Raw genomic sequence first — 14,072 nt, forward strand, 5'->3', positions numbered from 1 at the left:
CAGCTCCATCCAGGGAGCTCAGGCCACAGGTTACTGAGAGACTCTCAGCACCAGGAGCACAGGGACTATGTTTCAATCCTAGAGGCCAATGTGCCTCTATCCTGGACAACTGAGGAGTAGAGGCCAGGGAAAGGCAAAGTCCTTGGCAAAACAGACAGAGCAGATGCTGAGGAGGAAAGTGCCATGCACAGGACCCTTCCTAGACCACCACCTGTCTCTCTAGAATGTTATGCCACATCCACCAAGCCCAAGGCAGCATGCTAGGTCCCCAAGAAGTAGCCACCTGCCTGGTGGTCTCACCTGGAGCCGGATGCTGCTGGCAATGGGCAGGGAATAGCCGTGCTTGTAGTGGAGCTGGATGTGGCTGATGAGTGTCTCATACACCCGGGTAGCATGGCTGGCAGGCAGGGTGTATAGTTTGGTCTGCAGAGAAAGAGTGCACCAAGCCTGTGACTGCAGCCAGGGAGATGGCACCTCTGATCCAGGGAGAGGAAACAACATCACTTCTCCAAAGATAGTCTAACAACAGCTGCCATGTTGTCTCTATACCCTTCAGTGCCCATCTTATCAGCAGGGCATCAGGTAGCAAATCAGGAAACACATCTTAGTGAGTACTGCACAGTACTGATCCACTCCTCATCTGCCATAAAGGGGTCTTTAGTCCTCCAAGACTAAGTGAAGTCAACAAGAGTAGCCTGGGTGGAACAAATGTACTGTGAGAGTCGTTATCCCACTGGAAGGCCACTAGACTACCCCTCTTCCCACCCCATCCCAACAAGGCTCTGACCCTTCCTGGCAGGCGACAGGAAAACCCAGGAGAAAGTACTCAATGCTGCCAATAGCCCTGGGGAACCTGAGGAGCCTCCATGGTCTCGAAGCCTTGGAGGTGAGCAGTTTAGCTTTGGTTTGGGTTTTGATCGTTTGCTTTATTTTCCTGGCTGGCCTGGAATTCTCCTGAACTCAGGAGATCCGCTTGCCTCTTCCTCCAGAGTGCTGGGATTAAAGGTACGTACCACATTCTACTGCTCTTTTAAAGACAACTGACAATAACTATTTTTCCCTAGTCTCAGAACACACCATTCAAAGTCCTGCCCTACACGACTTGAGGTGATAAATTTAACACGAACCACATCCACAATGGACAATTTGGGGCCTCAGACATTTACTGCTGGCAGAGAATCTAACCATTCCGTGGGAGTCTACATGTTGAACCAGGTGGGGCTACATCATTTACATTATAAGGAAATGGACCAAGTCAAGACTTTGCCTCCAATGGAACACTGCTCAGCCTGTAGCCAGGAACTTGGTGTCACAGCTAGACTTCCAAGCTAGAAACACCTTAAGAAATTCCCCTCCCACTGCACCCAGACCACGTGGTACATGGTAACCACTCCTTTCCAACAGAGCAGCGAGGCAAAGAACATGGAGCTCTTATGGAGACCCCAAGAAGGTCCCAGGAAATATCAAGCCACCGATAATTTACGTGCCAGTCGGGTGTGGTGGCCCATGACCATAACCTCCTAAGACAGAGGCTGGAGGATCTTCAGGACCAGGCCAGCCTGAACTATACAATAGGACCCTGCTTCAAAAGCTAGAGAAAGCCAGGTATGGTAGCTCATGACTTTAATTCTAACACATGGGAGGCAGAGGCAGGCAGATCACTGTGAGTTTGAGGTCAGCCTGCTCTACATAGTGAGTTCCGGGACAGCCAAGGCTACATAGAAATACTTCACTCCAAAAAAAAAAAGTGAAGAATTGGCTTCGTAGCTAAAGGCATGCCACTAAGTATGACTGTAATGAAGGTTTTGGTGTCTTTTAAAACTCAGTTATGCTGTGTAAACAAGTTTTTGTCTTAAACCCAGGTGTGGGATATGGGGCTCCTTCAGGCTGTCCACAACAGCAAACTATTTGCCTGCTAGGGTCTCTGAGACAGGCTCTTTGCCAGCTGCAGATATTTTAATTCCAAGGACTCTGGAGAGGGAATAAATGCCAGAGCCCAGGGGGGAAGGGCGTGGCTCCGAGAAAGGAGGAGGCTGCTGCTCCTTCCCTGCTCCTCCTGGGATGTTGATGGAGGTGGATGAGATGAAGTTGGGGATATCCTGAAATGATGATTGGACTTGCCCCCAAAGAACCCGATGCCCCTAACCAGCAGGAAATAGCTAAAGAGAACTTCCACCTCTCTTCCCACTAACCTTCTTTCTCTCCCACCTGGTGTTGGGGGGTTTGAAGGAAGGTAGAGACATAAGAACCCCAAATAAAATAGATTAAAAAGTACACACAAAGGGGGTGGGGGAGGCTGTGGAGATGTGAACATAAGGACGAGCATTTGGACTTCCAGAACCCACACACAGAAGGAAGTGGTAGCACACATCTGTACTCCAGTGCTCCCAGGGAGGGACTGACGCAGAGGCAGCAGAATCCCTATAAGCTGCTAGGCCAGCTAGCCTGGAGTATTCAACAGCAAACAATGAGAAACTGTCTCAAATAAGGTGGACAATGAAGACTAACACGTAGCATTGTTCTCTAACCTCCAAGGGCACATTGTGGCAAGACTGTGTCTATACTTACACACACAAACACATGCATGCACACACACATGAACACACTGAAAAAAAAAACCCAAAAGCCAAAAAACTGTGAAAGCATCTCAGATGTTCAGCTTCTCAAAAGCTAAACAGACTCAACATATGACTCAGCAATTCCTCCTAGGTACATACACTGGAAAAAGGTAATGGTATCTACACAACACTGTACAACAATGGCAAAGGAACAGAAGGCAGAAACAGCTTGTGTCCACCAACAGACTACAAAATGTGGACCATGTACACAATCAACATTTTGAAAATAACGAAGCACTGAAACATGCAACAAGAGGGATAAACCCTGAAAACGTGATGGCTGGTGAAAGCCAACCACAAAAGGCCACATATGTGAGTCCATGTATGTGAAACATCTAGAACAGGAAACTGTCTCCATGGAAGCAAACAGCGCATCAAGAGCTACCAGATCCTTGGGAGGAGAAAATGAGGAGCAAGAGTCACAGGTCCAGGCTAACGGATTGTAATTGGGTACGGTATTCCCGTCTTACAATTCTGGCACTCGGGAGGCTGAGCAGAGAAGACTGCTGAAGTTCAAGGCCAGACTGGGCTACATAGTGAGACCCTCTCTCAAAAAATTAAAATTAAAGAATTAAATAAAATTTATTGTGGGATAGCTACACAGCCTTGTGAACATATTTGTAACCAATGAGCTATTCATTGTAAATGGAAGGAACTGTACGACGTGTGAAGTAATCCCAACAAAGCTCTCCCAAAATTAAAATAGCTACAGAGCAAGAATGGGCTTTTTCTACTCAGCAGCTGTAGCAGGCACAAGTATTGACAGAACACAGAGGTAGCTCTGGGCAGCACAGACTGAAGAGCTGTCACACAGTAAGGACTCACCCACTGCACCCTGCAGGCCTCTCACAACTTGGGCACATCTTCACAGCGCTGCCCATCTTTAGCACCCTGAGAACTAAGCCTGTGAGAGCTGGATCTTCCCGGAGAAGCTTCCAGCAAGAGTGGACAAAGCTTGTCTGTGCACCCTTCCTGAGCACCCACCTGAAGGATGACCAGGAGTCCCAGCACTGCAGTCTTCACATCCTCCAGGGAGGCCGAGGGTGCAGTCACATCCCTTTCTTCCAGCTCCAGGGATGGAGAAAGTGACCGTGCCATTACCTTCCAAAAGACCAGCAGGGCAGTCACCCACAGACCTAACTCTACCACAAATACCTTCCCTTGTACTTCTCAGGAGGAAAGACACATTTTTACACAAGTGACTGTTCACAAACTACATTTCAAAACTAAAAGGACAAGTGGCTATCCTGTATCCAGCTCTGTGCTTTTCTCCAGATGTCCATCCCAGGTTCCTAAGAGTGACAAAATACTCATTTGCAAAGTGTTGCAGGTCGGACACTGGCAAAGTATCAAGGTGGCTCAGCACAACCAACTGACACCACACATCTGGGCTGGGAAGAAAGCCCTGCCCATGGAGACAGACACCAGTCACAATGGTAAAAATGGAGCAGAGTCCAGGGAATGCTCTGTCCACAGGGTGTTGTCCATACCAGCCCAGCCCTCGAAATGGCTCTCACCTTTTCAATGATGTCCAGCAGACTATTGAAGTGGTGGGTGTGGCAGCCTTCTGCCAGGTCCACCAGCAACTGGGTAGCCAGCTTTCGGACCTGGTGGTCTTTATCCTCAGGGATGTGGGAGAGTTGTGAGATGACCACCGAGTTAATCAGTTCCTCCTGCATTGAGCACAAATTGGAGAAGTTGAGCTTCTGATCCCACAGTGGGCAGGGGGTACATTTCAGTCGCACTGTGACTCCCTTAAGACAGACCCAAGACAGCCAAGGTATCACACAAGGCTGCAGAAAAGCTGGACAATGAAAGATACTTCCTTTAGCCTTTGTGAGAAGCTGGGTTCCATCTCCAACACACACATACACAAAGAAGCCTCCTCAGTGGACGGCCATGTATTAGTGTGTGAGTGAGCATGTGCTGGGCAAAGGGAAACGCTGGCAACAAAGAAACTACTGTGACAAGGACATTGTTATGAGAGCTTTCACAGAACTGGTTAAAAATAACAGGAAGAGAGCAGATAAAGACCGGCTCTGGTAAGAGAGAACAGAGAATCAATCCAGAAGGCCTTCCTGAAAGGGCTTTCCCCTCCACCCCGAGAGAGGATGGATAGGACTGTAGTAGAGATAAGCAGAGTGCAATATGGGGCACAGAAAGGCTGGGAGGAGAGAGGGGAAACTGAGGAAGCAGGGAAGTCAGGCTGCCTGAGGGGCATACAGAAGGAGAAAGATCTAAGGTGAAAAAAAGGCCACACAAAACGTCAAGCACTAACAGTGTTCCCCAAAGCAAGAACCCCACAGACTCGAGGAAGGAGGGAGGGAGGGGAAGGCACAGCAAGAAGACAACTTAGTAGAACCTACAGCAGGCTGCAGCCGGTAATGGGGATGACGGCCAGGGAAATGATTACAGAAACAACCACCACCCACCAGACTCCTGGGGAGCGTGCAAGGACAGCTCAGCGGCTGAGTACCTTCCCAGCAGGTGTGGGGCCTGGGGTTCTTCCCCAGAACAACACACACAGAAGTAGACTTCTGAAGTCAAAGTAAAGACATTCCTGGGTTCTGAGCAGGGCCTAGGCCAGAGCTCCACAAGGACAAGTACCTACCTACCTTGCTTCTCGGCAGCCTCCAGGCCCAGCACAGGTCTGAGCAGAACATCACAATATAAATACTGAGTGCAAAGGGAGAAGCAGAGGCAGCTGACAGCATGCCACAAAGGAAAGCCACTAGGACCACCAGCAGACCCCAATTCTGCTGGAACATGTACAAAACCCAGATGGGGACAGAACCCGGAGCCAGCCCAACCCCAGCACAATCACACCCCAGCTTTTAACTCTGAATACTCACCTCATAGAACTGCCTGTTAATGAGCAGCACGAAGGACAGCACATCCAGCACCTTGATGCGCACGGCACTTCGGCACTCATTCCTGGGAGAGGAACAGACTTGCTGCAGCTGGCTAAGACCACTTGCACCCCCAGCACATGTGCACTGGGCCCAGCCACACGGTGGGCACGGAGGCTCAAATCTGGACTACTCTCATGGACTGCACGGAGACCCAGACCAAGACCAGGTAAAAGGGCTGCCTTCTGAGAATCAGCTTTATGGACCAACATGTGGGCCCAGAGGACACTCATGGATCAGAAAGGAAAGCCCAAACCCCTGAGGTCTTGGACAGGTCCCTGAGACAAAGGGATCACTGAGGCTCCGCTACCTGAAGAACCTCTCCATCAACAACTGCAAGTTCTGGATCCAGCCATCCTTGGCCGGGTGGATGGACTGGGCTCTGTAGGATATCAAGTTTAAGAGAGAGGATTCCTGTCAAAGGAAAACAGTTCTAGAGTCAGTAAGCCATCTGCCCTCTGCAGGTGCTACCAACCTGCTACTAGGCTGCCGACCCAGGAGAGTCCAGTTTGCTCAGAAATTAGCTACATCAAAGCCCGGTGAGGAATTAGCAAGAACAAATGTCTCCTGGAAGTGAGAAATTCATGTCAAATCGGTTGAATAGGATGGCAGTAAACCAAGTAATTCTGGCAAAATGACGGGTGCCCCCTGCGAGAACTGGTCTCTGTAGAACCAGCTCAGAATGTTCCTCCACTTTGGTGGGAGGAAATTGATGCTTAGGCTAGCACAAAGCTTTTTAACAAACCCACACAAGCCTGCTAGCTGATGCCTGCCAGGCTTTCTGCTGAAGCACAGATCTAAAAACACAGGTACGTGTCCATCTTTTACTTGAAAATCAGAAACCATGGTTCCATGGGAACCATTCCACACAGCCCCAGCAGAACGGGGTCCTTACAGGTCTCTGGTCTGCATAGGTCTCCACCAGCTCATAGTATCTTTCCTGAGAGCCATGGAACTCATTCTGGTCACACAGCTCCTCCACAGTGGTCAGCAAGTCATGGACGATGGTCCTGAGTTCTGGGCTGTCCAGGTTCTATGGTACCAAGACACAACATATAAACTAATCTCCTTTACCCAGCTTGAGAAGAGCTACTTACAAACACCCCCACATATTACACACAACACCCCCACACACTTCAGCTAGACCATCTGAGAGAGATGGAAATCACTGTTATCACCCATTTCTTACTATAGGAATGGAGGCTGAGCCTATGAAACCTGGTCTGGAAGGGAGAGCAAACAGATGAAAATACTACAACTTCAAGCTTTGCATGCTTCTCCCAGGTTCCAGTGCCTTCAGTTTCAAGAGTGTGGCCTCCTATCTCCTCTACCAAGCACAAAGTACCTCCTGGCTAGTCCACTTGATCAGTCACAACTCAACCTGGGTCTTACCAGGTCTCAGTTTTTGTTACCATTGGGCCGCCCCATTTTCATGACCTGCCCCAGGCTGAGCTCACGCTAGATGCCAACCTCATCTCCCACAGCCCAGCAATCAGTGAATGTGTGGCACTGGTGTTTTCTTTAGCACTGTGGTCGACACTCACTGACACTATCCTCCAGTGTCTGTAAATTGCTCTGTAAATTGCTCCAGGGCCTACTCAAGCCATGGAGGTGACTTGTCCTGTCACTTGGTCTGCCTTGGAAAACTAGTTCAGCCCTTGCTCACTTACTGCATATTCCCGTCTAAAGCCAAAATGCAACACCCTTGGAAAAACAAGATCTATTCCTCAATGGAAGACAACTTGCCACCTCCAAGAACGACCAGCAAACAGACTCCAGGAAAGGCCACATTCACAGAGGAGTGCATGTACAACTTCCATCAGGGACAAGCAGCCTGTCTGGGATCTCAGTCCTTCCTAGCATTTCCGCCTTACCTGGAGTTGCTGAAGCAGTCGTTCAATAATGTCCAGCAGAATATCCCAAGTCACAGCCTGGAGCTCCTTCCTATACTTCTTGATGAGTCTTGTTATGGACAGAACAATCTCATATGACACCACCTCATTAGGACAGGTCATAGCCTAAAACACAGTGCCAAGGAGCATAGAGGACCAGCTGCTTTTTGCTCTCACAGAAGAAGGGCCCCTCCCATCCTGTCTTAGAGGTGAGTAGAAAATGCATGGGTTGGCAGCACTTACCACACATGCCCACAATTTATGTGTGGCACTCAGAAAGGTATCTGTTATGTAAGGCCCAAAGCCCAAAGCCCTCACCTCCAAAAGGCCTGAATTGGGGAGTCAGTAACTTCAAATTCCAGACCAGGAGTACTGTCGAAGCACAAGCTAACAGGTGCTAAGTTCTGGTGTAAGCAATGCAATGAGCAAGACCACACCCTGCACCAGCACTCACAAGACCCCTGCAGGTCAGGAGACTGTGCAACCAAATGAAAGGCAGTTCGTCTGAAACTATGCTATAAAATGAGGATCCCAGCTCACCAGGAAGCCATGAGAACTAAATACAAGCACACACGGGAAGTTCTCTGAACATCACAGAACAAAAGCAATGCTGTGGGGGAATCATCCAGAGAGCTGGAAAGATCACTACTTGACAAATGGATCCAGCACTGAGTGGAGGAACGCTACCCCCAGAGGCAACACTGAGTGGGCAGGAGACAAAACTCATAAAACATTTTCTTGAGAATAAAACCTCTTATAACCCTAAATCTCATCTACAGTTAAAAAGCAACTGACTGGAAATAGCTGCTCAGTTCTACCCCATAAGCCCTAGACCCACTGTGGTATAGAAAACGCCTTACCTCATAAAAAGATGGCAACACAGATGTGGGGGAGTTCTTGAGAGAATAGAGTCGGTGAGCTCCCCAGAGTGCCATCCCTACAAAGAACACGGCTCCTCTCAGCAATGGGGCATCTTCCATGTAGGATCTGAAAATGTTCCCCAGAAAGACAGATGTGAACAGAGTCCCAGCTCAGTGTGGAACCCTCTAGCAGTGTTCCCAAGAGGCACCTTGCACTTATGGTTCAGAAATACAACTGGGGAAGTGGGCAGGGAGCAAAGAATTCCTATGCGATTCGTCCAGCCAGTCACTGCAGATCACTATGGGTTATGGTTCACGTTGGACACAGGAGTGACAATACCCTGAGCTTCATGGTGCTAACAGCCTGGTGGAAGACAGAGACTCAAGAATCCCACAAGAGCAGAGGCTGAACCTGAAACCACAGCTGAGAAGCCATGGACATAGTAAAAACTATTCTCAGGAGCCAAGCAGCTAACCACCATCTCAGGACCTCATAGGACATTCAGGACTCAGAAAGGTAAGAAGAACATTTTACCAGGAATAAAGGGTAAAGACCCAAGAAGGAAAAGGCAAGAGGTTTACGGGACTAAAATGGAGGTAAGACTTCCACTGGGTCTGTTTCATAGGAAAGACCATTACGACCTCAAGCAAAGTCTAGCATGGTTAGATCTGTGTAAGAGAATCCCTGTTTGGCTGCTATACAACAGTATACTTCAAGAGGCAATGATGGAGGTCAGGGAGCAGCAAAAGGGGAGCTCTGATGTCGGTGTCTCGCAGACGTGGGCAAACCTGAGTCACCCCTTGGGATAAAAGCACCAGGACTGGCGATGCCTTGGCTATAGGTGAAGGTGAGGACATCAGGTTAGTGCCATAAGTGTAGATTTGTAGCAGGATGGGAAGGGGCCACACGGGGACCATCAGTGTTGGGATGTGAACATCCTGACTGGACTGGTAGAAGCAAAAGGTGGGATGTCATATGCAAAATGCAGAACAGCTACCCGAAAAGAAAAACAGGAAAACCCCAACCTCATCAACACCAGCCAAGCATCTAAAGCCTCCTCTGGATCCTAGCCACCCATCCTCAGCAGGCACCGCACCAGCATGTTCACACTCACCTGTCTTCCATGATTCGGCACATGTTGTAGATGGCACTGTGACCCAGGTGGGTGCCTAGAAGGTTACGCATCAGCTGAGACAGAACACATACACCCTAACGGTTAGCGATGTAAGCCCTAGGCTCAAGGGGGAGGCCTAGCCTCCGCCTGCCTTACATGGACATTGCCCTGCAGCCCCGCCATGCAGCTAGCTCACTGTGTCCTCCTTCCAAATACAAAAGATTACAGGGGCCTCAGACCATTTCCAAAACCTGGGCCTTAGCTCAATCAATGGGTCACTGCCTGGTGATCCCACAGCTATAGCAGCATTTGCTGTCCTATCAGGTGCTCGCAGCAGACCTTGTCCTGAGGAAGGAGCTCCCAGGAACAGCCTGGGAGATGCCCACCTTCCAGCAAGGCTCACACAGCTCCTTGACATTGATGGTACGGCAGAGGGTGATAATGAACAGAGGCAGGCTCTCAGCTGGCAGGCAGTTGTAGCAGACCACAGCATCCAGCACTTGCAAGGACACCTGAAGGAGGATGGGGCATCATCCTAGTGCCCCCAACTCCTGCCCACCTCTCTCCCACCCAAACAGCCTCTGTAGGAACCACAGTGCAAGTGAGCAAGAGTGAGTGTGTACTTGGGAGGCGCTGTTACCTACCATCCTGCTACTTCCCGTCCTGAGCTATTATTCCACGATGCAGATCACCCAACTGTCCTGACAGAGCATACTCCTACAGCTCAGAAAAGCTGAGCAGCCTCCAGAATCCACACAGCCAGAGAACAGTAATAGGGCTTGACCCAATGCCCTAGCCTCCCACAAATAAAGCTGGGAGTTACTGACCTCAATATCCACAGAGGACACTGTCTGGATGCATAACAGACAAATCATGCTAGAGAAAAAAAACACTCAAGTCAGTTCAAATAGTGTTTCCCAGAAGACTCTGTGACTATTTCATTCCTAGGTCAATGCACGGTTATTTGAATAGTTTGTCCATACTGTGCCTGTTCTATGCAAACCACATACCCAGAGTTGAGTACATGGTGTAAATAAAACAAAACCTTTGCTTTAATGGATATATACAAGATAATTTAAAAAAAAAAATAGGGCTGGAGAGATGGCTCAGTAGTTAAGAGCATAGTCTGCTCTTCTGGAGGACCCAGGTTCAATTCCCAGCATCCAAATAGTGGCTGTCAACCATCTTTAAATCCAGGACCAGAGTATGGCATCTGTGATGCCTTTTGGTCTCTGCAGGCAGTACACATACACACAGTACACAGACATACACGAAAGCAAAATACCTATGTACATGAATAAGTTAATTAAAATAGACTAAAAATAATGATGAGAAAAGCATATAATTTTCATCCCAGCCCTCAGAAGGCTGAGGTAGGTGGACCTGTCTGAGTTGAAAGCTCAGCCTGGTCTACACAGTGAGTTCCAGGGCAGCCAGGACGATATGGTGAGAGCCTGTCTAAAACATAGAAAATAAAGTACTTACTGCACAAACCTAGAAACCTGAGTTTTACTCTCAGAACAAACATAAAGGTAGGAAGGAGAAAACAGACTCCACAAAGTTGTTCTCCGACCTCCACACATGTGCCATGGGACACATGAAAACACAATAAAAGAGTAAAATATAAAAATAAAAATATGTGGCCATGCCAGTTGGTGGTGGTGCATACTTTTAATCCCAGCACTCAGGAAGCTGAGGAAGGCAGATCTCTGTGAGTATGAGGCTAGCTGGGCCTACAAATCAAGTTCCAGGACAGCCAGGGCTTTACAGAGTTTACAGAGAAACCCTATCTCAGAAAAAAAAAAAAAAAAAGTGGTTATGTCCACTGCCAACCTCATTTACCTGGAGGCACAAAAGGTTTCACCGACTTTATTCACCCTACAGACCTAAGCTTAAGACTCAAGCCAAAGGAGATATTAGCAAAGGATCACTAAAGTTTTTTTTTTTTTCTTTTTTCTTTTGGAGCTGTGGGTGGAATCCAGGGTATTGCATGCTGACAACAGCTCCACCTCTCAGCTGCACCTCAACCCTTAATTAGCTTTCACTTACTGAACCATTGATGCAATGTATTCATCAAGGTAACAGCTGTTGAATTTGACCAGGTTCACGAGTACCAGAAGGAATTCTGAGGACAAGCCGACATCCATCCACTGCAGGACAAACTCCGCTGTAGGAGAAAAGCTGAGGCTATACTCCTCCTCCCCAGGAAAATTAGCCTGTATCCTATTACTGTAGCATACTGGACCCAAGGAGGCTCAGCAAGAGTCTGAGCAAGCCCTGCACAGATACTTGCTCTGCGTGGGTGTTGGAGCTGAGCTGACAGGAGCAGCAAGCATTCCATTCAAGGCTTGACTCCACTGCAGGGGACACAGACATTATAATTCTTGCTCAGGAAGCAGGTTCTTTGGAAATTCCCAACCCCACAAGAATCTCCGGAAAGACACAGGCAAGGCTGCAGGCCACACAGCCTTAGGAAATCTGAGGGCAAACTGTAACAGCACCTGTCCCAGAGGCAGAACGGCATAGCCCCAAGCTGACTTCCTCCCCAGTCTTTTCTTCTTTTCCCACTGAAGCGAAATGAAGCCTTAAAGCTTACTGAAGCCTCTTCCTGCATTTGACAGGAGGAAGGGCAGAAACCAGGTGGAATGTCAAGCAACACTAATGCAGCAGTGACTACACAGATCCAGACAACAAGGAGGACAGGACGAAGGCACTCAGCACCCTCTCCAAAAACAAAAGCACCACCCATTTCAAAAACACCTTCTGGGCCCTGCTAGCCAAAGACTTCAAGCAGCAGGTCTGCAGTGAATCCTATTGCAGCATCTGTAAGCTCTGATACAAACGGCAATATGGTCCTGAGCTTCCTGCAGGCCACCTCATGAACTGCAGCACCCTTCCAGACTCACAGGGAAGCCTTTCTCACCCCAGGGATCTCTGATTCCCAAGGCCAGAGAAACCTCATACTCTGTGTGATACCTACCCAGTTCTTCTTCCAAGTAGGTAATGTGCCTTCCATTATCTGTGAGAGCCTTAAAAACTTCTAGCCTTTCATGGAGATCTTCATTGGAGGGGTAATCCTTGATCACTTTGAAGAAGAGGGCTCTGAGAACCCCCAAACGCTCACCCTAAAGACAAAATCATGAGGTCAATAGAGCCTTTCCAGCATTTGCCATACAGCTCTCAAAAAGCCAAGTAGTATATCAGGTCCCACACCTCCAGGCATGACCTGTTCTTCCTCTAGAAGCACCTTATGAATGGCAGGTCAGCAATATTATGCGGCTCAATGGGGGGAGGGACCAGAGGCACTGGACAACAGCTGACTGGCATGCCATCTTAGGGATAATTATACCACCTTAGGGATAATCTTTTTGTGCACTGTGTGAAGACTGTCCTTGTATTGTTCAAATGCTGATTTCTCTTCTGGCAGAGATCTGCTTATAGTTAGAGATCTGATTACAGCTGGACTTTGGTATTGTCATTATTATGAAGCATCCACTGTCTTTTTATGTTGTGGACGTTTTGGTTTATGACATGTAAACATGTTTTTGTTATAATCCCAAGTGGGGAATTTTAGTTTGCCCATACCTGTTAACTGCCTTGTGCGAAGCGTGGTCTGCTAGCTGGACTGAGGACTTTCAGGGGTATACATATGATACCTCAGAGGAAAAAAGTGAGGTTGCTTGGAGGAGTTGGAGGAGGACTGCTTGCTGCTGGTTTGTCCTGCTGCTGTGTTTGCTGTCTACCTGGACTTCTGGATTTCCTGATGCCCCCAAAAGTATACTACGACCCTACCCAGCAAGAAGTAAAGAGAGCTATGTCCCCTTTCCCTTACAATCTCCTTTTTCTCCTGGGGTTGGGAAGTTGGAAGGGAGGTATAAGTTCTAAGGAACCCACAAATAAAATACAGTTTGAAAAACTAGCGCTTAGAGTCTTAGTATTTTGTAAACATGGTTCTCCATCACCTTCTGATTGGTCAAATAAAGAGCTGAACAACCAATAGCTGGACAAGAGAGGAAAAGGCGGGACTTCTGGGCCCAGTGAGAGTCTGAGGTGGGGAGCTAGAAGAGTCACCAGTGGAACACAGATGAAAAAGCAGGTGCCAGAATGAGACTAAGATGGCAGGTAACGGGCCATATGGTAAGATGTAGGCCAGGCAGGTATTACTGGGATAGAATAGCTGAATATCTGCCTATCTATATGCCCTAAGATTCTAATAAATATAAACGGTCTCTGTGTCATTCAGAGCAAGACTGGGCATAGAAAAAAACACCTGGTTACACAACACTCATTGTATCAAGCTTTGAACATGGCTGGGGACAGGCACACAGTAGTGACAATAAAGCTCCTGCTTCTGGCCTAACTCTAGAGTCAGGACAGACAAACGTGTACTCATATTGTGAGAATAAAGATCTAGCCCCAGAGGAGTGCTATAACCCTTACGAAAGACACCATAGCCTGAGTGCAGTAAGAATAAGGAAAAATCTCTCTAAGAGGCCAGACTATCAGGAAAGAGAGTGGCCTAGAGGAAGACCCTTCCAGGAATGAGCAGAGGGACTATAGGGATTGATGGGTCAGCTGAAATCTAAGTGGCTAGAGAATGAAAACCAGGGGGAGTGGCCATAACTGGAAAACTCATAAGAGCAAGCTCACAATGGCCATACTCTAGACAACATGTACA

General features: G+C 48.2%; 1 protein-coding gene across 11 annotated transcripts in view; it reads right to left on the minus strand.

Annotated features, from left to right (window-relative positions):
* Positions 1–14,072, minus strand: part of Tsc2 (TSC complex subunit 2) — a 34,966-nt gene that overhangs the window by 16,638 nt on the left and 4,256 nt on the right. For 10 of the 11 annotated variants that reach the window (XM_055604751.1, XM_055604761.1, XM_055604758.1 and 7 more), the window contains 13 exons: positions 12,375–12,519; positions 11,444–11,561; positions 10,222–10,270; positions 9,781–9,906; positions 9,395–9,468; positions 8,280–8,406; positions 7,402–7,545; positions 6,423–6,560; positions 5,838–5,941; positions 5,471–5,552; positions 4,136–4,291; positions 3,603–3,719; positions 301–423 (listed from right to left, as the gene is read on the minus strand). In XM_055604751.1, coding sequence (XP_055460726.1) covers positions 301–423; positions 3,603–3,719; positions 4,136–4,291; positions 5,471–5,552; positions 5,838–5,941; positions 6,423–6,560; positions 7,402–7,545; positions 8,280–8,406; positions 9,395–9,468; positions 9,781–9,906; positions 10,222–10,270; positions 11,444–11,561; positions 12,375–12,519 — 1,503 coding nt within the window. The remainder of the gene's footprint in view (positions 1–300; positions 424–3,602; positions 3,720–4,135; positions 4,292–5,470; positions 5,553–5,837; positions 5,942–6,422; positions 6,561–7,401; positions 7,546–8,279; positions 8,407–9,394; positions 9,469–9,780; positions 9,907–10,221; positions 10,271–11,443; positions 11,562–12,374; positions 12,520–14,072) is intronic. The other variant, XM_055604756.1, reaches the window with a different exon arrangement.

Source organism: Psammomys obesus, unplaced genomic scaffold (assembly GCF_907164565.1).
Source record: "Psammomys obesus unplaced genomic scaffold, mPsaObe1.curated_primary_1811, whole genome shotgun sequence".
Classification (NCBI taxonomy): domain Eukaryota; kingdom Metazoa; phylum Chordata; class Mammalia; order Rodentia; family Muridae; genus Psammomys; species Psammomys obesus.